This window comes from Pezoporus occidentalis, unplaced genomic scaffold (assembly GCF_034315485.1).
Source record: "Pezoporus occidentalis ecotype Australia unplaced genomic scaffold, CSIRO_AGI_Poc_V1 ctg412, whole genome shotgun sequence".
NCBI classification, from domain to species: domain Eukaryota; kingdom Metazoa; phylum Chordata; class Aves; order Psittaciformes; family Psittacidae; genus Pezoporus; species Pezoporus occidentalis.
The window spans coordinates 8,421-30,238 of record NW_026915739.1 but is presented as its reverse complement, the minus strand read 5'-3'; the positions used below and the strand labels follow the sequence as shown (position 1 = coordinate 30,238).

Genomic DNA, 21,818 nt, shown 5'->3' with positions numbered 1-21,818 from the left:
ACCCTGGTGGCTTCCTGCCATCCCCAGCATGCAGGGCTGCTGCTCTGGGTGTCTCTGATCAATAACCCTCAGGGAACGAGTGGGCAAAGGGATGCTGAGCCCCTCAGTCGCTGGGAAGCAGGGTCCTGCAGCTGGGAGATGCCCTGCGAAGGACCAGTGATGGGCAGGACGGGATTATCCCCTGCTGCTAGGGCAGTCCTGGCTACCCGAGCCCCCCTGGTCCCCTGCACTGTCCCCTCTCTGGTGCTCAGCATGGGCACGCTGGCACCTTGCACTCACCGTGACCCATCAGACCCTAACATGGGCTGTGGGACTCATCCTGGACCCCACAGTCCCCACTTTGACCATCACAATGGGGTTACCCCAAACGAGGCACCCCAAGAGCTGTGGTGACAGAGGCTGAAGCCAAGGGGCCACACTGTGACTCAGACAGGCTGCCAGCCCGTGTTTTTGGAGACAGCTTAAGGCAGAGCAATCACCACACTACTGTCTTGGCCTTTGAGATGAAGCCGCAGGTCCCTGCTGCCAGCTCTGCAGAGGCAGGGGCAGGAAGCTCAGCTGTGACAGGGGCATGGTGGTGGCACCTCCAGACGCAGCATCCACTTGGGCAGGGATGTTTCCCAGAGACAGCAACCATCCCCTTCCCATCCTGCTCACCAACCCCAACAGTGCCCCAGGCAAGGGGGTGTGGGGAGCAATGCATGGCCCGGGGGTGCGCCACAGCCTATTGGGGTGCATGTTGGGTTCTTCCTGTGTCCTGCTGCTACCCTGGGAAGGAGAAGCAGCCCCTGCAAATTATCCCCAGGTCACCCCACACCTTCCCTGGCACTGCTGGCGAAAAGTGTTCTGTGGAAGCCACATTCCCCAAGAAGCAACTTCTTTTGTGAGGGGTTTGCTGTTAATGAAGGAAGGGAAAAAGCTAAAATTAACCCCTCTGGTAAGGGCAGTGTTGTCAGCCCTGGGGGCTGCTACCCTGCTGCCAGTGTAGGGCTGCAGGGGGTTGGAGATGGAGCAGGATGGGAGCATGGGGGCTGAACCCTGAGCACAGCTCCAGCACCTTCTGGCCTCAAGCCCCAAAATCAACCCCTCCATTCGCTGCTGAGTTGGGGACAAGGACAAGCGTTTCCTGCAGCCATGCAGCCCAAGCACCCACTGTGGCCAGGGACACCTGGGGCCAGGTTGGCCATGAGGTCTGCAGAGCAGAGACAGTGTCTCCCTGACAGGAACTGGTGAGAAGTTGCTATCCTCTGAGCCAGGTTGGGGAAGGAGTGATGGAAGCACATCCCCCCTGCTGCCCGCAGGTCCCCCATGTCTGGAGGTTGAGGCAGGTGCCTGGGTGCAACAATGGGAAAAACATCAACTCTCACTTTCTATTCCTCCTCAAAGGGCTGCTTCCTACATTTGCCACTGCAGTTGACCCCACTGTCCTTAAGGACAAGGCAGTGGGTGTCCCAAAATACCTTGTGCCCAATGGGGATAGTGGCATGCCCATGCTGCTGTGGCATGGCATTGTGCTCAGGGCAGGGCTGGCAGAACCAGGGCTCAGCACTGCCTGCTGCTCCACAGTCCCCAAGGGGTTTTAGGAGGGTTCTTGAGCCCTGCCAAGTCTGGATGCACCCATGGGTTCCTCTGAGGTTCCCATCCAGGCTCACTGCTGAGCACTCCATGGAGTGCTGCTACTTTCAGCAGAGGGAGAACCGCCGGGAGCTGATGTTCATGCGGGTGATGCCGATGTGCTTAAGTGGCATGGAGAGCAGGAAGGCGGCCTTGGGTGGGATATTGCAGAGCAGATCCGAGTCTTCCTCACAGCCCTCAAGGCCAAAGGTAGCATCGTCTAGCATCTCCTTGTGCTGGTGGCAGGCCTGCTCCACCTTCAGCTGGTGCAGCTGTGCCCGCAGGTGCATCAACTGCTGTGCCAGGTGCTGGTCCATTGCCTGCATCTCCTGCTGCATGGGGAGATGGGCATCAGGGCTGGAGTGGGACCACTATCTGCCCAGGCAGCAGGGCTGGGGCTTGGCCAGGGCACAAGCCCACTGGGGACCACATGCAGAAGTGGCCCTGGGGTTAGCACGGAACCCTGGGGTCAGCACAGGGTCTGTGCTGCAATCACAGCTCGTGGTCAGCTCATGTTTGTACACACATGGCTGTTGCCACCCAGTGGAAACCACCACTGCTGTGCCGCCACACCAACAAAATCCACTGCACCAGCAGAGCAGGCAGGAGGGGAGTGACAAGTGCAGGCCAGGACAGAGCCATGACCCCTGGAGTTGTGCTGGGGACACAGGCAGAGCCATACATGCCCTGCAAAAACCCCACGTACACCAGCAGTGCTGGGCAAAGGAGCAAAGCATCGTGTTGCCAATGTAAGTGCCTTGGCCACAGCACATCCTGTTGCTGCTGCATGAGGTCGGGCTGCAGGCATTCTCTCTGTGCCCCATGGCCCTATCCCTGCTTTGAGGTCAGCCCTTTGCCACTCCAGTCTGCCCAGAAGCAACTCACCAGCTCCATCCTGAGCCACTCCAGAGCTGCCTCCATGGTGGCGAACCCACAGATGCCACCATCATGTTGGTCTTCGGGGTGCCCCATGCTCTTCTGTGCTCCCCTCCTTCCCCCGGGGGTCTGAGCGTGCCAGGGCTGGCCCCGCACTCGGGCTTCCCATTCCAGGTAGGAAGGTCTCCGCGTCTGGAGCTTCAGTTTGGCCGCCAGTGCCTTCACGCTGTCCAGGCTCTCTTCCTTCCAGGCAGCCTCCTCCTCACCCAGCTCCTTGAACTTGAGCTGCTCAAGGGCCATGGTGGCACCCACCACAGACCCCCCAGCACTCCGGGGTCACCTCTCTGCACTCAAAGCCTCAGTCCAAGCGGAGCCTCTGCCTCACTGCACCCGCAGGGCAAACGACACGCTGACCACCCGCAGCACCCACGTCCTGGCTATTTATTCACCTCCTGAACCCTGAGGGTTGGGGACGCTGAGGACAATTCCAACGGGAGGGGACTCTCCTTATCTAGAGGAGTGCGAAGGAGGAGGGGTTTGGGTGTGTTTTGTTGTTTTTTTTTCCATTGTCTTTCCTTGTTTTACACGATTGTGCCCCCCGGGAGGAGACTCCCGGTTCTTCGGGAAAGCTGCCACCCTCCACTGGCACACCCTGGCGAGGGGCGCCGGGGGCAGATTCACTCCCAGAGGCAGCGGCCAGGGACGGGTGTCCAAAAAAATCCCGAGGAAGGAAAAAGAAACCGGGGAGGGTGGGGGGGTGGGGGGTGTCCTGTGGCACGGGCGGGCTTTAAGGTGGAACCAGGTCAGGATGTGCCCACAACTCTCACCGCCATCCCGCCAGCGCGGTTCCCAGCGGCCGAGGGTGACGGGTCTCGCCCTTGTCCCATCACCGGCACCCCCCCCCCCCCCAGCACTCCCCATACCCGGTTCCCTACTGCTCCCGGCCCCTCCATCCTCCCTGTGCAGTCCCCAAATCCCCTGCCAGCCCCTGTGTTCCCTCGCTTGTCCCTTCCACGGGCCCACGCCAGGAGCCCCGGAGGCGAGGAGCCTCCGCCCGACCCCCGCCACAACTCCCCGCCCCGTACCCGCTGCCCTCCGGCGGAGCCGCCCCGGGGCCGGGCCACCTTAAACCCGACATCCGCTCTGCACCGAGCCGCCGTTCCGGCTGGGCTTTGCGGTCATCGTCCGCTCCCCACCGCACTCCGATCTTCCGCATTTACACCCACCACTTCCCCATTGGCACCCCTGAGGTCCTCCGCTTGCTCCCCACAGCCTCCCGCTTTCACCCTGCTGTTCTAGCTTGTGTCCTAAGCTCCCCTGCTCACACCACAGGATCCCTGCTTGCACGCTGAGCCCCCCAGCTTATGCTGGGTAGTTCCCTGTTTGCACCCACAGCTCCCCCTCAGGACCCTGCTTGCATCCCAGGATCTGTGATGCACCCCACAGTTGCACCCTGAGATTCTTGCTTGTGCCCTTGGCTCTCTTCTTGCACCCCCTGGTCCCTGCCTGCAGCAGGACCTGAGCAGGTAAGCACTGGGCTGGCTGGAGCAGGCAGCGCTGGCAGCTGCTTATCCTCATCCTCATCATCCTTGCTCAGGGCACCTGCAGCAACTTCTGCTCCATCCCCCAGGCCCAGGGGTGCTTGTGGGTGCAGAGTCTGTGAGAGCCGGGGCTCTGGCAGCACCATCCAGTCCCAGTGCAGGCAGGGAGGGACCCAGAGCTGCTCTCTGTAAGGCAGCAGTTACCAAACATCTCACCCTGCTGCAGCACTGCGAGCAGGATACTTGGCTTGGGATCTGAGCACTGCTGGGAGCCGAGAGACAGCTCAGCCTTCTCTGCCCTGTGCCTCAGTTTCCCCATCTGCAGTGACAGCATTGCTGGGGAAGCAAATGTCACCCCTCTCTGCAGTGAGGAAGTTCCATATGCTGTAGGTGACAACGTAAACACAAAGAGGGGGGTGAAGTTAGCCCCACGTGACGCAGAGGGAAGAGAGTTTTTGCAGCCCTGGGCTGTGCTACTGCAGGATTTCCCCTTTCTCCCTCCAGCGCCACGGCAGCAGTGGGTGGCACATCCCTCCATGGAGTTCTCAGAGCTGATCAAGACGGCGACGGTGGAGAATGTGTTGCTGTCATGTACGGGGCTGCCGGTGGTGAAGGGCACCCTATGCATCACCAGTCACCACCTTCTCCTCTCCTCCTGTCCCAGGGTGGACGGCCAGGCCAGCACTGAGGAGCTCTGGCTGCTCATCCGCAATGTGGATGCCGTGGAGAAGAGGTGGGTCTCCTCCATGGCTGGCACCATGGTCTCTTTTAGCAGTGTCACAGTGTCACCCCTGACTTAGCTGGAGGACATTCCCTACTGCTCTCCCAGTGTCCATGGCTACCCATTGTGCTGCCCACCAAGCCTCGGCCCTCCTCTTCCCCACAGCCCATGCTGGAAGATGCTTGTGGCACACACTGGGCATTAACCTTCTCTTCTCCTCCCTGCCTCAGAATGCAGAATTTAGGCTGGTACGAGCTCCCCTGGACTTACAGCTACGCAAGAGACACCAGGTTTGGTTTTTAATACCCTCTTGGCTCTGCATATCCAGTGCTTGGCTTCGTGTTAACTATCGCGGCACCCACCAGGCCCCGGCCAGGGCAGGGAGATGGTGGAAATCGCAGCTTCTGACAGGAGAGCCACCAGTGCTGGATGAGAGCCAGCGATCTGGCACCCACACAGCCCTCGTGCTCCATCCCTTGGAAAAGGGCTGCTCAGCCATTTTGTGTGTCTGTGTGTACATGGACCTATAGCCAGCACTCACCTCCTGCCTCCCCCAGGTCCACTGGCTCCTCCGGCACCATCACGCTTCGGTGCAAAGACCTGAAGGTGCTTCAGCTGAAGATCCCAGGCCTGGAGGAGTGTCTCAACATCGCCAGCTCCATCGAGGTGAGCTCCTCCTCACTGTGCCGGGGTGCAAAGGGTTGGCAGGAGAAAGCAGCCACCTGGAGTGTTTGATCTCAGTCTATCATTAATGTGGGTAAACAGCCCGCACACAGCCCTGGCATGGGTGCCCATGGGGTTGGTGGTGCCATAGATGTGGCCAGGAGAGGGGACCAGGTTTGGGGTTTGCAGAGCCCTCACCCCCTGCCCATGACCTGCTTCACCTTTGCTCCCACTCTAGGCCCTCTCCTCTGTGGACTCTCTGACGATGATGTACCCATTCTTCTACAGACCCCAGAGCCTGAAGCTCGAGGAAGGCTGGCACCTTTTCCCCCTCGAGCAGTACTTCCAGCAGATCGCCTCACAGGTGAGCCTGCAAGAGAGACCCAGCTGGGCTGGGGAGAGAAGCAACTCTCCCAACCCATGCTGGGCAACCCCACAATCCCATGTTCCACCCCTAGACGAGCCGGTGGCGGCTGAGCAATGTGAACTGGGACTTCACCACCTGCCCCACGTACCCTCCAGCAGTCATCGTGCCGGCAGCAGTGGATGATGATGCCCTGCGGAAGGCTGCCCGTTTCCGGCAGGGAGGGCGCTTCCCTGTCCTCAGCTATTACCACCCCAAGAATGGCACCGTGAGCCCATCTCCCTGTCCAGCTGCTCTTCCCCTGTCCCACCACTGCCAGCAAAGGTGGCTGGAAGCCCCCAGCTTGGTTTGACCCCACAGGCAATGCTCCGCAGCAGCCAGCCGCTGACAGGTCCCAACCGAAAGCGCTGCCACGAGGATGAGCTGCTTCTGGGGATGGTACTGGACAAGGCGGAGCAGGGTTTTATCATTGACACGAGGTCAGCACAGACTGCAAAGCAAGCTCATATGACTGGCGGGGGCACGGAGCCCAAATTCTCCTATCCGCAGTGGAGGCGGCTGCACCAGCCCCTGGAGAGGTGAGGGGCTGTGCTGAGGCCTGGTGCTGTCGTGACATGGGTGATCACACTGCCCTGCCAATGACATTTGGACTCCAGCCCCCCTCTGCAAAAGCCTTAGCAAGCCCCTAACACCATTTTCCTCCCCTCTCAGAGGCCGCCCGCTGCAGGAAAGCTTTATTAAGCTGGTGGAAGCCTGCAACACCACCTTGACCAACATGGACCACTGGCTGAGTCGCTTGGAGAGCTGCCGCTGGCTGAGCCACATCAAGGCAGCCCTGAGCACGGCCTGCCTGGCAGCACAGTGCATGGACAGGTAATGGGGGGCTGTGGTCCCCACTTTCACCCTCCCAAAGCTCTCAGTGTTGCACAAACTTTGGGCATTGCACTTCCTGCAGCAAAGAAGCCAGTGTGCTGGTGCATGGGGTGGACGGGACGGACACGACACTGCTGGTCACGGCTTTAGCCCAGGTGATCCTGGATCCGTCCTGCCGCACGCTCATAGGCTTCCAGGGGCTGCTGGAGCGGGAGTGGATCCAGGTGAGAGTGGCAGTCCCCAGGGGGATAAGGATCTCTGCACCCCCAAACTTTCTTTCACCCCATTGTTCCCTGTCCGGGTCCCACAGGCCGGGCATCCCTTCCACCTCCGTTGTGCCCGCTCTGCCTCCTCCCATGCCCGGCTGAAGCAGGAGGCACCACTTTTCCTTCTCTTCCTTGACTGCGTGTGGCAGCTGAGCCATCAGTTCCCCTTCTCCCTGGAGTTCAGCGAGCGCCTCCTCCTCACCCTGTTTGACAATGCCTATGCCTCTGTCTATGGCATCTTCCTGTGCAACAACGAGAAGGAGAGGCAAGTAGGGAGGACACCATTATCCCTTGGGAGCAATGCCACAGTCACCCTTGAGACAAAGAAAAGCTCTCATGATCAGAGCTGGGGTCACATGAGGACCCACAACCCCTTGCAGGGGTTGAAGTGCATCTTGACTCTCCCATAGGTGCCTCTGTAAAGTGAAGGAGAGTACACACTCTCTCTGGGCCTGGCTGAACCGGCCTGGAGAGAAGAGGAAGTACCTGAACCCTCTCTACTCCCCCAATGCCCTGGTCATCTGGCCCTCCGTGGAGCCGCAGAGCATCCACCTCTGGCAGGGTGAGCTGGGTCCTGCTCCGAGCTGGGCCGCATGAGGGAAAACTGCTCTGCTTTTCATAGAATCCCAGCTTGGTTTGGGTTGGAAGGGACCTCAAAGCTCATCCAGTTTCAACCCCCTGCCAGGGGCAGGGACACCTTCCACTAGAGCAGCTTGCTCCAAGCCCCTGTGTCCAACCTGGCCTTGAAGACTGCCACGGATGGGGCAGCCACAGCTTCTCTGGGCACCCTGTGCCAGCGCCTCAGCACCCTCACAGGGAAGAGCTTCTGCCTAAGAGCTCATCTCAGTCTCCCCTCAGGCAGGTTAAAGCCATTCCCCTTGGCCTGTCCCTATAGGCCCTTGTCCAAAGCCCCTCTCCAGGTTTCCTGTAGCCCCTTTACGCACTGGGAGCTGCTCTAAGGTCTCCCCAGAGCCTTCACAGCTGGAATAACCACAGCCCCTTCCTCCTAGGTTTATTCCTCCGATGGATCCGTTCATCCCAGCACCTGGATGAGGCCTGGGGGGAGATCCAGCGGTTAGCAGAGTGTCACAACCCCCCCCGGGAAGGAGAGCACATGGAATAGACTGAGCCAGGCCCTCTCTGACCCCGTTGCCTGGACAGAGGATGAAAGATGAACAGTAGCAGGGACAATTCGGTCCCTGTGGGTGGCTGGGCCAAGGTGAGCCAAACCTGTAACACCCTCTCCACAAAGGGCTGCAGCTTGAGTGTTGCGTCAGTCACTTCAAGCTGGGAGCCAGCCAGGGAAATCTGCCCTTGAACCCAGTTTTGAGGAAGGAAAGAGATACAAAGCACCCTCCAGACAGACACCAGGCAAGAGGGCTGGAAGGATGAGGATCCACAACACAAGCATGCTAGTGCAGGAAATAACTGTTCCCTGAGGAAAGTTTGGCTCAGGGTCAGTGCAGCAAATAAACAAAGCACCAGAACTGGGCGTGTGTGTGTCATCTGGAAAACAACATCCGGCTGCAGCACTTCAGCCTGTTCACACATCAGGCCTGGACATGACCCTTGGCTCTGGATCCTTCCTGGGAAGAGTCCCTGTCTACCCAGGGGTGGAGAGCCCAGCACACAACAGCTCAGGTTAACTGTACTGCAGACTGGAAAAAAAGCTCAAACCCCACAGAGGTGATTTTCCTTGTGTTTATAAAAGATTTCTGTTTATTTCCTAATGATGTTTTTCTTCCTCTCCTGATATATAACTATGCCCAGTGTCCCTGGGGAGCCGACCTCTCCTCCTCACCTGTCAAAGCCAGTCCTGCCCTTCCAAGCTGGTTGGGTTTCCAGTTCTCCACACTGAGTTGCTACTGAGTCCTCTGGTGAGACCTTGCAACAATTCAGTGCAGGAGCTGATGGACTGGGCAATGGGCTGGAGGGAAGAGCAGTGGAGAGGAAAATCCTCCTTTAGGCTTCAAATTCAAACTCAAAGTACTGGGGATCGAAGTAATGGATGCGAACGTAGCCATCCTCACCCCCGCTGCTGTAACTGTACAGGAGGAGAGACAGGATAAAGTCATTGATGCTGTCAGAGAGCGCTGCCTCTAGGTTTAAACCAAACTGTGGTGAAATCTGTTCTCACCCCCCCCCGAAATGAACAAAGGAGTCACAAGACAAAAAAGTAAGATCAGTGACAGAGCAAAAATGTGTGATAGGGAGTAAGTGACCCCTTGGCCAGCCTGGGGGAGGCAGCAGGGCTGAAATGGGAACATCAAGGAAGGTGCTTGCTCTGTTCCCACCAGAGCTGCTGTGAGCCCAACTGTGCCCTAACCACATCATGTGTTTGGCTTCACTGCAGCATGCTGCAAGACCCACAGAGACACTCACCTCTTCCCGTCGGGGTGAAACGCAACGCTGTTTATGGGACCAAAGTGACCCTTCACTCTGCCAAACTCTTCTTCAAAAGCCAAGTGGAAGAACCTGGAAGAAGGAAGATGATTTATTATTATATTATCTATTAGCAGAAGTTGGGAGCCTAGCTAGGGACATAATTAGGGTTTCCTCAAAAAAGCTCTGTGAGTTTAATGACTTCTCTGACACTGGCAGCAGGAAGACACCTTGGGAGCAGCACCCCTGGGTTGTCAGTGCTCCAGGTGAGGACTTGGCCGTGCCAGAGGAAAAGGACCAACCTCGCCTCGAATTTGCCAATCCTGGTGGAGGTTGTGGTCACATCCATGGCCTCCTGCCCACCACCAAGCACCACCTGCAAAGGAGAGAAGCCACAACACTTCAGAGGTGCTTACAAAGTGCACTCTGAGGCAGGCGGAGGAGGACAGGGCCAAACCTTGGGGATACCTTCACTAACCCACAAACTTGCAAGTGGGCCTGACCCCAACCCCAGAGAAGTTCTCACCTCCCAGACATGCTTGTTTGAGGAGCAGAGGCTTCATTCCCTGCACCAAACCACAGCAAAGTTCCCCAGACCGATGCCACAGCTGTGTTTTTTATCTGGCCTAGTGACACTCTGTCTTCCAGTTACCCAGATGATGTGGCAGTCACAGTAAGCCTGTTACAATGAGTGAGCTCATTCTTACGTGGTCAAAAATAGGGGAAAGTGCAGCAGAGTTCACTGGTCGTTCTGTCCGGAACGTCTTCAGATGCTCAAGTGACGTGCAATCAAAGAGCTAGGAACAAAAAGGAGAGAGTTATTCTTCAAAAGAGCTGTCAGCCCGCAGATCTTGAATGCCAATTTCAAGAATCCACCCCATTTCTGAAAGGAGGCCTCACCTTGGCTGTGTTGTCCTTGGAGGCAGTGATGAACATGGTCATGTCCCTGGAGGTCTGAATATCATTGATTTGCTTGGTATGCTCCTTGATGTTGGAAAGCTGCTCCCCTGACTAAAGGGTAGAGGAGGCAGTTTTAGCAAGGCAAGCGAGCACACACACAACTTCCCTATTAAAACTAGTTAGGAGATGTTGTTGCCAACGATGGGTCAGATGTTGGTGCATCGGCCTTGGTCAATGGAGCCTCATATTTGGACCTACATGATATTTAAGGTCCTTTCCAACCCAAACCGTTCTATGAATCTAAGATATTTTAAGTATCATTCCATAAGGCTGCTGCATTGAGCCAAAAAGCCCATATTCTGTCTCATGATCACCACACAAACACTGACATCTTCTCCAGGGAGGGAGGATGCTGTTCCTTATCAGACTGACCTTGGCACTGAACTGGTTAAGCTCGCCGCTCTCATGTCCTGCAATGATGAACTCTCCCAGAGGGCCCCACACAGCACTAGTGATTTTAGAGTCACTGCAGGGGATTTTCATGTAAGGCTCATTGTTCTCTGCAGGAAGGAAGGAGACAGACAGAGACACAATGGCTCCAGCGATCATCTTCCCCTTATTCCCTTATCCAGGCATTGGCCCGGATTCCTCACCAATCTGGCTGGGGTCCCGGAGATCAAAGAAGCTCACAAAACACTGATATCCCATCTGCTTGTCTGTGGAAAACATGATGATGTTTCCTCCAAAGTCAAAGCCACATGTCCTCACTGCAGAGCTGGTCTTCACCAGGGCGAGCTGCTTTCCTGCACACAGAGCAGAAATTGTCACTTTACCAGGTATTTTATTGCAAGGCTAATGGAATGGATTAGCTCATGTCCCGCTGCAACCACATCTTCCCACCTTAACAGAATTCACTGCAGAACAGAGCTGTGCCTCAAATGCAGCTCCCCTGGAAATGGGAGTGTCTCTTACCTGTTTCGCAGTCCCAGAGCCGACAGCTGTTATCTGCAGAGCCAGTGAGGACGTGTCGTGTGTCCCCTGAGTCACCCGTTAGGGAATATCAGCGTGTTCTCAGCCACTTCCAACTCCCTACCAGGGGCAGGGACACCTTCCACTAGAGCAGCTTGCTAGAAGCCCCTATGTCCAACCTGGCCTTGAAGACTGCCAGGGATGGGGCAGCCACAGCTTCTCTGGGCACCCTGTGCCAGCGCCTCAGCACCCTCACAGGGAAGAGCTTCTGCCTCAGAGCTCATCTCAGTCTCCCCTGGGGCAGGTTAAAGCCATTCCCCTTGGCCTGTCCCTACAGCCCTTGTCCAAAGCCCCTCTCCAGGTTTTCTGTAGCCCCTTTAGGGCACTGGGAGCTGCTCTAAGGTCTCCTCTTCAGGAGCCTTCTCTTCAGGCTGAACCAGCCCAGCTCTCTCAGCCTGGCTCCAGAGTAGAGCTGCTCCAGCCCTCGGAAACTGCAAATTTCCTTTTGAAATGCTAAAGAAAGAGGCTCCAGCTCTTGCATTAACGCTGCCTTTGCAGGTTTCATCATACACGTTATTCCACACAACCCTGAAAGAAAAATACCCAAAAGATGAAGTAAAGGACACAGCAGAAGAGTCAAACACAGAGTATCGCTCTCCTCTAAGAGGAAACAGTGCAGCAGTTTGGAGGAATTGCCTCAACTGAATCATCATAAAGAAAAATACAGTACAAACTAGTTGCTGTGATCAAAGGATACAGTCTGCATCCACGCACCATACAGCTCCCGTGTGGCCATTGTATGTGCCGAGCCGCTCTCCATTCACAGAATACCACACATTGACAATCTAGGGGAAGAAAACAACACAGCACCCTCTTAACAAACGGATTAATTACCTGGACAGATGAACAGCGGGTCAGTTATTGCCGAGGGGCCTGGTTTCCAGTGGGGGGACGGCAGGCAGGCACCGCCACACTCACGGGGTCCTTGGCCACGGTGAAGAGCAGGTCTCCCTCCCGGTTGTACTTGATCTGCGTGATGGAGCGCTCATGGCCCTGCAGCAGGATCGGCTTCTGTGGGGCGGGTCGGGGGGAGGAGACGCCATTATCATCTCGGCGACTGGCGGCTGAGGCCTCCTGGGCCTGCAGGCCGCCACCCGTACCCCCTCCCGAGGCCTGGGGACCCGGACCCGCCCGACCACCGACCGCTGTCCCCAGTCCTGCCCGACCACCAACTCCTTCCCTGGGCCCCTCACCATGGCGGCACCGCGAGGACGGCTGAGATCACTTCCGGGTCAGAGGTTGCGAACAGCGGAAGTACTTTACCGTTACCGTGGCTCCACTGGGTGAGTTCCTAGCAGGGCTGAAGCGAGGCCGGGTTATCGCCCATCGACGGGAGGTCAGGTCTACCCGTACTGGGGCTGTCAGGTTTCACTACCGAATTTTAGACAAAGGCAGCAGCCAGCGGTGCTCGGCGCCACAGCGCGGCCCCACGTGCAGTACTGAGATTTAGACACATGATGGCAGCTGCAGCTAAAGCGGGCTGGAGTGGTCTGAACTGAGCTAAACCTGTCTGAACTAGGCTAAACTGTTTGGGGGTATGCTAAACTGGTCTGAACTGTGCTAAACGGTGCTGTACCTGGCTGGGCTGAACTGCGTTTTCCCAAATGGCAGGAGAATATTCTTTGAAACTCAGATTTACGAGAACAGAATTCCCTTGTACAGCAATTCCAAAATTAAAGAGCCCCCCATCATCCAAAGCCTGAATTCCATTAAATACAAAATCCTCTCCCAGGAGCGCTGCTGCGATGGTTCTGGGAGTTGCTAAGAGGAGCGCCCGGCTCTGCTGCGTGCTGGTACACAGCAGCCTGGTCATGGGCTCCTCTTGCCGTTGGAGACCGTGACACTGAGCGGCCGCGGGGAACACGAGTGCCTCCGCCGTGAGAGATGGGAAGGGAGATACCGTCCCCGCTGCATGCCGGGACAGCAGCTCTGCCCCGCCCCGCCTCGACTCCCCCCCTCTCGCTGCCGGGCTGCCCCAGATGCTCTCGGTGCCCCGGTTCCTCGGTTCTCCCCCGTGCCGAGCCGTGCGGGAAAAATTCTGTCCTTGCCCATGGCAGGGGGGTTGGAACTGGATGATCTTAAGGTCCTTTCCAACCCTAACCTGTGATTCTGCGGTTCTAATAGAGGGTAATGGGGTGCAATGGGGGGGGTAAGGGGGTTAATAGGTGGTAATGGGAGTCTGAGGGCGGCCATATTGGTGAGGCGCCATTGTGTACCCGCCATTCCTCCATATTGAGCCCAGCCCCTCCCTCTTGCCGACTCATGCCCTGACCCATCATGGCGGCCGCGTTGCCGTGGTAACGGCCGCGCCTCGCCTGCGCCGCTGCCATTTTTCGTTCCAAGATGGCGCTGGGGAGCGTGGTGCGGGCGGAGGCTCCGCTCCCGTCCCCATCCCTCCTCCCGGGGCTCGCAGCGCCTCGGGACTCGGCCGGGCCCCTTCCCCGGGAGCTGCCAGCAGCTCCCGGAGGAGGGGGACGGCGATGCCAGGGCGGGAGGTGCCCGGCCGGGTCCCGAGGCGCTGCGAGCCCCGGAAGGAGGGAACGGGACGGAGCAGAGCATCCGCCCGCACCACGCTCACCAGCGCCATCTTGGGACGAAAAATGGCGACGTCGGAGGCACTGTGGGCCGTTCAAACGTTACACACCCCCAAATGCTTTATGCGGTAAAAGTGATGGAATTCCCTCTTTTCCATTGCTTCGTGAGGTAAAAGTGACGGAATTCCCTTTTTCCCAGCACATCCTAAGGCAAAAGTAAAGGAATACCCGCTTCTGCCCGAAGGGAGGCGAGCGGAGACGAAGCCTCCCGAAAGGGACGGATTGCCGAGCGGAGCCGAAGCATCCCGAAGGCGGCGGAGCCGAGCGGAGCCGCCGAAGCCTTCCGAAGGGGACGGAGCCGAAGCCTTCCGAAGGGGTCGGAGGGTCAGCGTCGGCCAATTCCTGTCCGCCTCTCCGTTAGCTACAGCCCGCTGCTGAGGGGCCGCTTTCCCGCCTAGAGACCGGCGGCCAATCAGCGGTGTCCTTTCGTGTGAGGGAGCGATGGCGGGAGCCGCGAAGGAAGGAGGAGAAGAAGGCAGCGAGGGCTGAATCGCGGCTTTATTTTCTGTATATGCGCGGTTATGAAGATTAGCGGGGTTTAGGTCGGCGGGGGGAACGTCCAGGAGTTGCTGGGCGAAGGTTTGTTCCGGCTTTGGTGGGCGGGAAGATGGGGGTGATGAGGGAGGAAAGTGGTTTAAATGGGAGAGATGATGGAGAAGGGGGGAGAATGGCTGTTAGGGGGGAGAGATGGTGTGAAGGGGGGGGGGGATAATGGCAGTTAAATGGGATAGATGATGAGAAAGGGGTGGGTAGTGGGATACGGGATAGAAGAAGGGAGGGGAATGGTGGTGGTGGGTGAAACAAAATGGCGACGGTGGGGAAAAGCAGACGGCGCATAGGGGGACAAGATGGCGGATGGGGTGGTGCAGCACACGGTGGGTGAGGACATGTTCTCCGTCGCCACGTCCCAGACTCCATCCCTCTAATATGGAATATCGGGTGGTGGACACCAGGTGGTGATGTTTGACACTTGTACTTGCAGGACCAGGCTGCTGTTGTGGGCTCCATCGTGGAGCCCCAGCTCCTGCCTCAGCGCCGGCGTCACCCGGTGCTGCTGCACCTCTGTGGGGATGGAGATGATGAGGAGGATGATGAGGAAGAGCCCGTGGATCAGGATGAAGATAGATTAACCTTCACCCTGCCGAAACCTCTGTGCATCGAAGGCGGGCACCAGCTCCCTGCGCTGCAGCGGCAGCCCCAAGGTGTGTGGCGCTCAGCAGTGAACCTCCAGCGTTCCTGTCGTCATTGCCATCATCCCGGATCCATCCCGGAAGCACAGGAAATCTCTCAGTGGGTGATGGCTGGTAGCACCCTGAGGTGCAGCCCAGCAGCAGCCGCCCCACAGTGCCAGTGAGGTCCAGGGGCTGCAGCAGCACCTGAGGCAGCGGCTCCCGGTGCTGATCCCAGCAACATTCCCAGTATTCCTGGCCCTCCATGCCCAGCAGCCCATACTCCCCAGGGGACAGGCGGCCCACCCAACACAGCGAGCCACGTAGGGACCCCGAAGTACCCCCTAGGGCCCCCACAGCCCATAAGTACCCCAACACCAGTTGACTCTTTGATGCGCTTTCATTTTTATTCCATTTGATTTGCATTTCATTCAGGTTTATTCAGGTTTATTCACTTTTGTTCTTTTTTTTTTTTTTACTTTTTAATTGCTTTATTGACATTTTATTGACTTTTTTTCTTCAGTTTTCTTTCAGTTTTGATTCAGTTTTCTTCTGATTTAGTCACTTTCAGTAACTTTTTTTTCCAGTTAACCCAGAGCAACCCGTGGACATCCCGTAGACCCCAGTAGATCCCCTATAGCGACCTCAGAGACTCCCTGCAGACATCCCATAGGGTCCCAGAGCGACCCATAGACACGCCACAGCAACTCTTAGCACACCGTGGACATGTCACAGTGACCTACAGTGAGCCCCAGGCACCACATAGTGACCTGTAGACACCCAGAGCAACCCTTACAGAGCCCATAGCCACCCGTATACGGCCCCATGACTGCCGTTGTGACGTACGGTGTCGTGATGTCACCAGGACTGGGATGACATCATCATCAACCCCCATGGCACCCCACAGGGCCCCCGCTCCCCACGTGCCCCCCATATGTACCCCAGGGTTTTCATGTGCTTTCATTCATTTTTACGAAATTTCATTCACTTTTATTTGACATTCATTCAGGCTTATTCACTTCTCTTCCTTTGTATTTACTTTTTATAATCACTTTATTCACTTTGCTTTTTACTGACTTTACGCAGTTTTAGTCAGCTTTATTTGCTGTGTGTTCATTTTTGTTCTCCAGATTTATTTACTTTGTAGTCCTTTTTAGTAACTTGGTGTTGGGTTTTGGGTGTTTTTTTTTTTTTAGATGCCCCATAGCGACACAGAGAAACCCATGGACACTGCATAGAGCCCCATACACCCTATAGGCATCCCATGGGCATGTATGGCAACCAATAGACACCCAACAGCAATCCATGGACCCTTCCCAGAGACCCATATGGTCTTCTGACCCAGGGATGCCTGAAACAACCCCCAGCGACACAAAGAGACCCCAGAGTGACCCCCCCCACTGCCCCATGGCTGCCTGTAGCACCCCATGGGCACCCTCCACTTCCCCGTGATGTCCTATAGACCCACAAGTCACGACCCATAAAGTTTTTTATTCTCTTTTGTTCTTTTTTTTTTCCCCCTTTTCATAAGGTGTAATCACTTTTACTCACTTTTCTTTGAATTTCTTCAGTTTAATTCACTTTGTATTTAGTTTTTAGTCACTTTTTGCTGACTTTTATGCAAGTTGTATTCAGGTTGCGTGCCTTTTTATTCTGTTTTTAGTGACATGACTGGTCTGGGCTGGATATGGGGCCAGGGTGGGGAGAATGCAAGTCCTGGAGGTGTGTTGTGCTGTGCTGGGGGTGTTGTCTGTGGGAAGTGTGGGGTTAATAAAGGCCTGGGGGTGTTGTCTGTGCTGTGGGGGGGCTGTGGAAGGTGCTGGGTTAATAAAGGCCTGGGGGTGTTGTCTGTGCTGTGGGGGAGTTGTGGGAGGTATGGGGTTAATAAAGTGCTGTGGGTGTTGTCTGTGCTGTGGGGGGGCTGTGGGAGGTGCAGGATTAATAAAGGCCTCCTCCAGAAAAAAAATAGATTAAAAAAATATTTAAAACAATGATCTAAGTAAACAAAATAATGACTTCAGATGAGCAGTCAATGACCCTAATTAATTAAGCAAAATAATGCTAATTATCTAAAATTTTTTTATAAAAAAAAAAAAAATACTTTTTAGGTATTTCCTGGCATGCCTGCAAGACCAGGATAATTTTTTTTTCCTGAAAAAACTAATTAGCTCAAAAAATTCTGTTATTTAATCAGTTAGGGAAACAAACCAATAAAATGATTAAGCTCATTAATTCACCTCATTAATCCATTAAATGACCTATTCCTAATGCTAATTAGCTTTTGTTTGTTTTTTTTTTTTTTGCTCACACCCCCTCCCCCACCCCCAAAGAGCTAATTAGGTTAAAAATCTATTTAATCAACTAAGGAAACAATACAATAAGGAGTCAATAAACCTAATTAATTTATTAAGCAAAGTAATTTTAACTATATAAAAATATTTTTTTTTCTGTTTTTTGCTGGTGATCCCGCAGGACCAGGAAAATTTTTTTTTTTCTTGAAAAAATGAATCTCAAAAAAATTCTGTTATTTAATCAATTAAGTAAACAAATTAATAACTTGATTAATAAAGCTCATTAATCAGTTAACCTAATTAATTCAATGAATAAGCTATTTATTATGTTAATTAGCTAAAAATCTTTTTTCATCTAAATTATGTTTCTTGGTCACACGTTGTCGTGGTTTAAACCCAGTCAGGTAACTTGTTCACTCACTTCCCCCCCTTTTCTTGCCCTCCCCCTGCTCCCGGAGGGACGGAGAGGAGAATCGAAAAGAATGCAACTCCCACAGGTTGAGATAAGAACAGTTTAGTAACTAAGGTATAACACAAATCACTACTGCTACCACCAATGATAATAATGATAAAGGAAATAACAAGGGAAGAGAATACATCATCTCACCACCAGCCGACCGATAACTTGCCCCCCCAGCCCGACCAAGCTCTGACCGATACCTCCTCCAACCCTGCAGTCTCCCAGCCCTTCCGGCTAACCCCCAGTTGCATCCTGGGCATGACGTGCTGTGGTATGGAATACCTCTTTGGTCAGTTTGGGTCAGGTGTCCTGTCTCTGCTTCCTCCCGCCTTCCCCTCCTCCCTGGCATAGCATGAGGCTCACAAAGTCCTTGGCCAAACCAAAACATCCTTGTTATCAGCTCTGTTCCCAGGCCGAAAGTCAAAACACTGCACTACACCAGCTACCAAGGAGGAGAAAAATGACTGCTACTGCTAAACCCAGGACACACATGCAGACACCCCTGCCCCCAGACCAAGCCCCTCCACCAAACACCTCTGTCTGGTCCTCCCCATGCAGCCCAAACTCCTGCCCCCAAATCACTGATTAGGTAAAAAATATAGTTAAAATAATCAACTGAGAACAAAACAATCAGTAATCATTGACCCTAATTAATTAATTCAGCAAAATGATTATGCCCCTTACCTAAAAAATATTTTTCGACTTTAAATTTTTTTGTTTTTCCCAACATACACATAGGAGCAGGAAAGTTTTTCTTTCACTGAAAAAATTTCAAGAAAATTATTGAATCAGATAAAATGATTAGGGGCTGTGCTGGTGACCTGTTCACAGAGTGTGGGTAGGGCGAGAGTAGGGTGAGTAAATGGGGGCTGTGTGTGAGCATTTGTGTGTATAGGGGGTTGTGCGTGGGGGTGTGTGTTTGTTTGGGGAGTGAGTGGTGGTGTGTGCATGGGAGGGATGTTTGTGTGTGGGGGGTGTGTGCGTGTTCATGTGTTTGGGAGGGTGTGTGTGTCTGGGGGGATTGTGTGTTTTTGGGGGGTGTGTGAGTGGAGGGGTGTTTGTGTGGGGATGTGTGTGTGACTGGGAGGCGTTTGTATGGGGGGTATGTAGGGGGAGTGTCTGGATGGGGGGTGTTTTGTGTCTGGGGTGTGTGCATGTTTGTGTGGGGGCTGTGAGCATGTGTGGTGAGTGGGGGGGTGTCTGAGCGGTGTGTGTGTGGGGCTGTGTCTGGGGGGGTTGTGTTGGGTGTGTGAGTGGGGTGTGTGCATATGTGGGAGGGGGTGTCTGGGGGGTTTGAGTGTGGGAGGTGTGTGTGCATGGGATGTGTGTGTGGGTGCGTGTTTGTATGGGGGGGTGTTTGCGGGGTGTGTGAGTAGGGTGGTGGCATGTGTGGAGGGGTGCGTGTGCGTGTTTGTGAGTGGGGTGTGTGTGCACGCAGGGGTGCGTGAGTGAGCAGGGAGGTGTGTGTGTAGGGGGGTTTATGTGTGTGAATGTGGGGGCGTTTGTGTGTGGTGTACGTGTGAGGGTGTGTGTGGGGTGGTGTGTGCATGTGAGTGGTGTGTTGGGAGTCTGAGGTGTGTGTCCATGCATGTTTGTATGTATGGTGGGCATGTGCATGTTTGTGATTGGGGGGCTGTTTGTGGGGGGGATGTGTGCCTGTATCAGGGGGTATGTGAGTGGGTGGGGTTTGGGGAGGTGGTGTATGTGTAGGTGTGTGCATATTTATGTGGGTGTGCATGTGGAGTTGTGTGTGAATGGGGAGGTGTGTGAATAGCAGGGTGCATGTGTGGCAGTGTGTGTAGGATGCATGTGATGTGGGGGGGCGAGTGTGTGTGTTTGGGGGGGACACACGTGTGTGCATGTGTAGGCTGTGTGTGTGATTTGTATGGGTGGGTTCGGGGTGGGGGGTGAGGGTGTGCGAGTGTGGTCACGGCTAGGAGCAGGCTGGCCGGGTGTGCTGGGTATAATTGGGAGGTGTGGCTTGGTTAGGGGCGTGGCCAGAGCTCTGGGCGGGGTTAGTAAAAGGCCATGGGAGTGCCCAGGCTGAGGGCATCGTTCCAATGGGACGGGGCCACGGACACTGACACCGTGGGTGGGGGACTGGGGGCGTGGCCACGTGAGAGGATGGGTGGAGCCTCCCTGGAGGTGAGGCAGACGTGCCTGCAGGGGGCGTGGTGTCAGCTGCTGGGTGGTCTGAGGTGGATCCATGAGACCCCTGGGCACACCCCCACCCTGGCCACAGCCTACAGTAGTCTCCGCCCCCCCCCGCCCCTTGAACATTTTAGCTCCGCCCCCTTACCTAGACCACACCTCCACCCCTCACTAGCCCCACCCCCAGCCCAGAGCACACCTGCACCGGAATCTACACCCTTTCTCCAATCTTGGCCTACCCCAACAGAGGCCTCCTCCCCTCCTGCCCCATAGCCTCAACATTCCCACATTAGCCCCGCCTCAAGCAAAGACCACACGGTTAGCACTTTATTATCCCCACACCCAGCCCACTAGCAATCATCATGGGGTCTCTATGAATCTCTAGCAAGTGCTGTGCATCCCTATGGGGTGTTTATAGGGTCTGTGGGGCTCTATGAATTTCTCTGGGTGCCTATGAGGCACTGAAGAAGAAAACATGTTACTGAAGGAGGCCAAAAAGCAAAGACAGCCGAAGAAAACAGGCTAGTAAGAAACCAAATAAATAAAACTGTGTAAAGACAATAAAAAGCAAAAAGGAACAATGTGATTATAAATTACTACAAAGCAAATAAAAGGGAATAAAAGCAAACCAGCCTGAATGAATCACAAATAAAACTGATCAAAAGTTCATTAAAAAAAATGGAAGTCAACTGAAAACAAAAAAAAAAAGAATTGGTGTTGGGGTACTTATGGGGCACAACGGGGCAGTGGGGGTCCTATGTAGCACCATGGCAGCTGATGATGATGTCCCTGCAGTTCTGGTGACATCACGACACCTGTCTGTGGGTCACTATGGCGTGTCCATGGCTTGCTCACAGTTGCTGTGGAGTGCCTATGGGTCGCTCTGGGATCCTACAGGGTGCCTACATGGAGTCTGTGAGCCTGGGGGGTCCGTCTGGGATCTACTGGGGTCTGTGGGGCATCCATGGGTTGCTCTGCACCCGTATGGGATAGCCGAAAAAAAAAAAAGTGACTAAATCAAATTTAAAGAACACTGAAAAAAATGCAAGTGAAAAGCACATTAGAGTGAAGAAAGTGCTTAAACCGTGAATAAAAATGAATACAAGCGAACAAGACTGAATAAAATTTGAATAAAACAGAATAGAAGAAAATGAAAATGAATTACAATCAATGAAAAAAAAATCAGTTCCTGTTGGGGTACTTATGAGGGGTGGGGGGGGTTGTGGGAGCTCTATGGGGCTCCCTATAGGGCACCATGTCACTGAGGATGTCATCACGGTCCAGGTGACATCACAACACTGTAAGCCATGGGACGTGTGTCATGCATCTCTAAGGAACTACAGGACAGTTGGGAGGGGCTATGTGGCAGTGCAGGGTGTCTGCATGGCCCTATGGGTTGTCATGGGGCCATGTGTGGGTCAATAGGGTACCTAGCAGTTGCAGTGGGTTCCTGTGGGGTGCTTGTGGGTGGTCATGGCTCACTATGGGGCTTCCAGAGCTCCCTATAGGGTGGCTGTGGAGTATTGGTAGGTTGCAGTATGTCTCGATTAAACTGGACTGCAGTTAAAACAGTCATTGTGACATTATGATTGTCTGGGCTGGGTATGGGGCCAAGGAGGGGAGAATGAAGTTCTGGGTATGTTGTCTGTGCTGTGGGGGGGCTGTGGGAAGTGTGGGGTTAATAAAGTGCTGGGGGTGTTGTCTGTGCTGTGGGGGGGGGCTGTGGGAGGTGTGGGGTTAAAGTGCTGGGGGTGTTGTCTGTGCTGTGGGGGAGTTGAAAAAAAGCTGAAAAGTGAATAAACATCACTGAAAGTCAATAAACCTGAATAAAACTCAATAAAAGTGAATTAAATGTGAATGAAAAAGAGTAAAACGGAATAAACCTGAATAAATCTCAAAGAAAAGTGACTAAAAGTAAACTGAC

The 21,818-nt window shown here is 54.6% G+C and overlaps 3 protein-coding genes across 4 annotated transcripts; 1 reads left to right on the top strand and 2 right to left on the bottom strand.

Moving 5' to 3' along the window:
- Positions 1–3: 3 nt before the first annotated feature.
- Positions 4–3,241, bottom strand: FAM167B (family with sequence similarity 167 member B). 2 transcript variants are annotated; one of them, XM_062634079.1, is made up of 3 exons: positions 2,500–3,241; positions 818–1,946; positions 4–143 (listed from the first exon to the last, which is right to left on the bottom strand). In XM_062634079.1, the coding sequence occupies exons 1-2, from the start codon at positions 2,788–2,790 to the stop codon at positions 1,683–1,685; spliced, it is 555 nt and encodes a 184-aa protein (XP_062490063.1). In that variant the 5' UTR covers positions 2,791–3,241; the 3' UTR covers positions 4–143; positions 818–1,682. The 2 variants fall into 2 exon arrangements, with proteins under 2 accessions (XP_062490063.1, XP_062490064.1); XM_062634080.1 differs by having other exon boundaries at positions 818–1,943.
- LOC134171649 (myotubularin-related protein 9-like) lies at positions 2,972–8,646 on the top strand. Its single transcript, XM_062634081.1, is given in 12 exon segments — positions 2,972–3,031; positions 4,536–4,764; positions 5,310–5,418; positions 5,654–5,779; positions 5,874–6,047; positions 6,140–6,357; positions 6,491–6,652; positions 6,735–6,876; positions 6,963–7,183; positions 7,329–7,480; positions 7,929–8,011; positions 8,013–8,646. Coding segments are annotated over 11 exon segments (1,665 nt in total). The 5' UTR covers positions 2,972–3,031; positions 4,536–4,567; the 3' UTR covers positions 8,094–8,646.
- EIF3I (eukaryotic translation initiation factor 3 subunit I) lies at positions 8,606–12,446 on the bottom strand. The gene is made up of 11 exons (XM_062634077.1): positions 12,423–12,446; positions 12,148–12,240; positions 11,927–12,014; positions 11,173–11,238; positions 10,854–11,003; positions 10,633–10,760; positions 10,201–10,311; positions 10,008–10,097; positions 9,603–9,676; positions 9,301–9,393; positions 8,606–8,962 (listed from the first exon to the last, which is right to left on the bottom strand). The coding sequence occupies exons 1-11, from the start codon at positions 12,423–12,425 to the stop codon at positions 8,881–8,883; spliced, it is 978 nt and encodes a 325-aa protein (XP_062490061.1). The 5' UTR covers positions 12,426–12,446; the 3' UTR covers positions 8,606–8,880.
- Positions 12,447–21,818: the final 9,372 nt, after the last annotated feature.

Bases quoted from the DNA above. Each gene is read 5' to 3' on its own strand.
- EIF3I (XM_062634077.1), bottom strand. The intron at 12,015-12,147 runs GTGAGTGTGGCG...TTCTTCCCCTAG, and splicing joins TCACCGTGGCCAAGGACCCC to ATTGTCAATGTGTGGTATTC. The intron at 9,394-9,602 runs GTTGGTCCTTTT...TCCTTCTTCCAG, and splicing joins ATTGGCAAATTCGAGGCGAG to GTTCTTCCACTTGGCTTTTG.
- FAM167B (XM_062634079.1), bottom strand. From the start codon at position 2,790: ATGGCCCTTGAGCAGCTCAAGTTCAAGGAGCTGGGTGAGGAGGAGGCT. The intron at 1,947-2,499 runs GTGAGTTGCTTC...CTCCCCATGCAG, and splicing joins AGTGGCTCAGGATGGAGCTG to CAGGAGATGCAGGCAATGGA.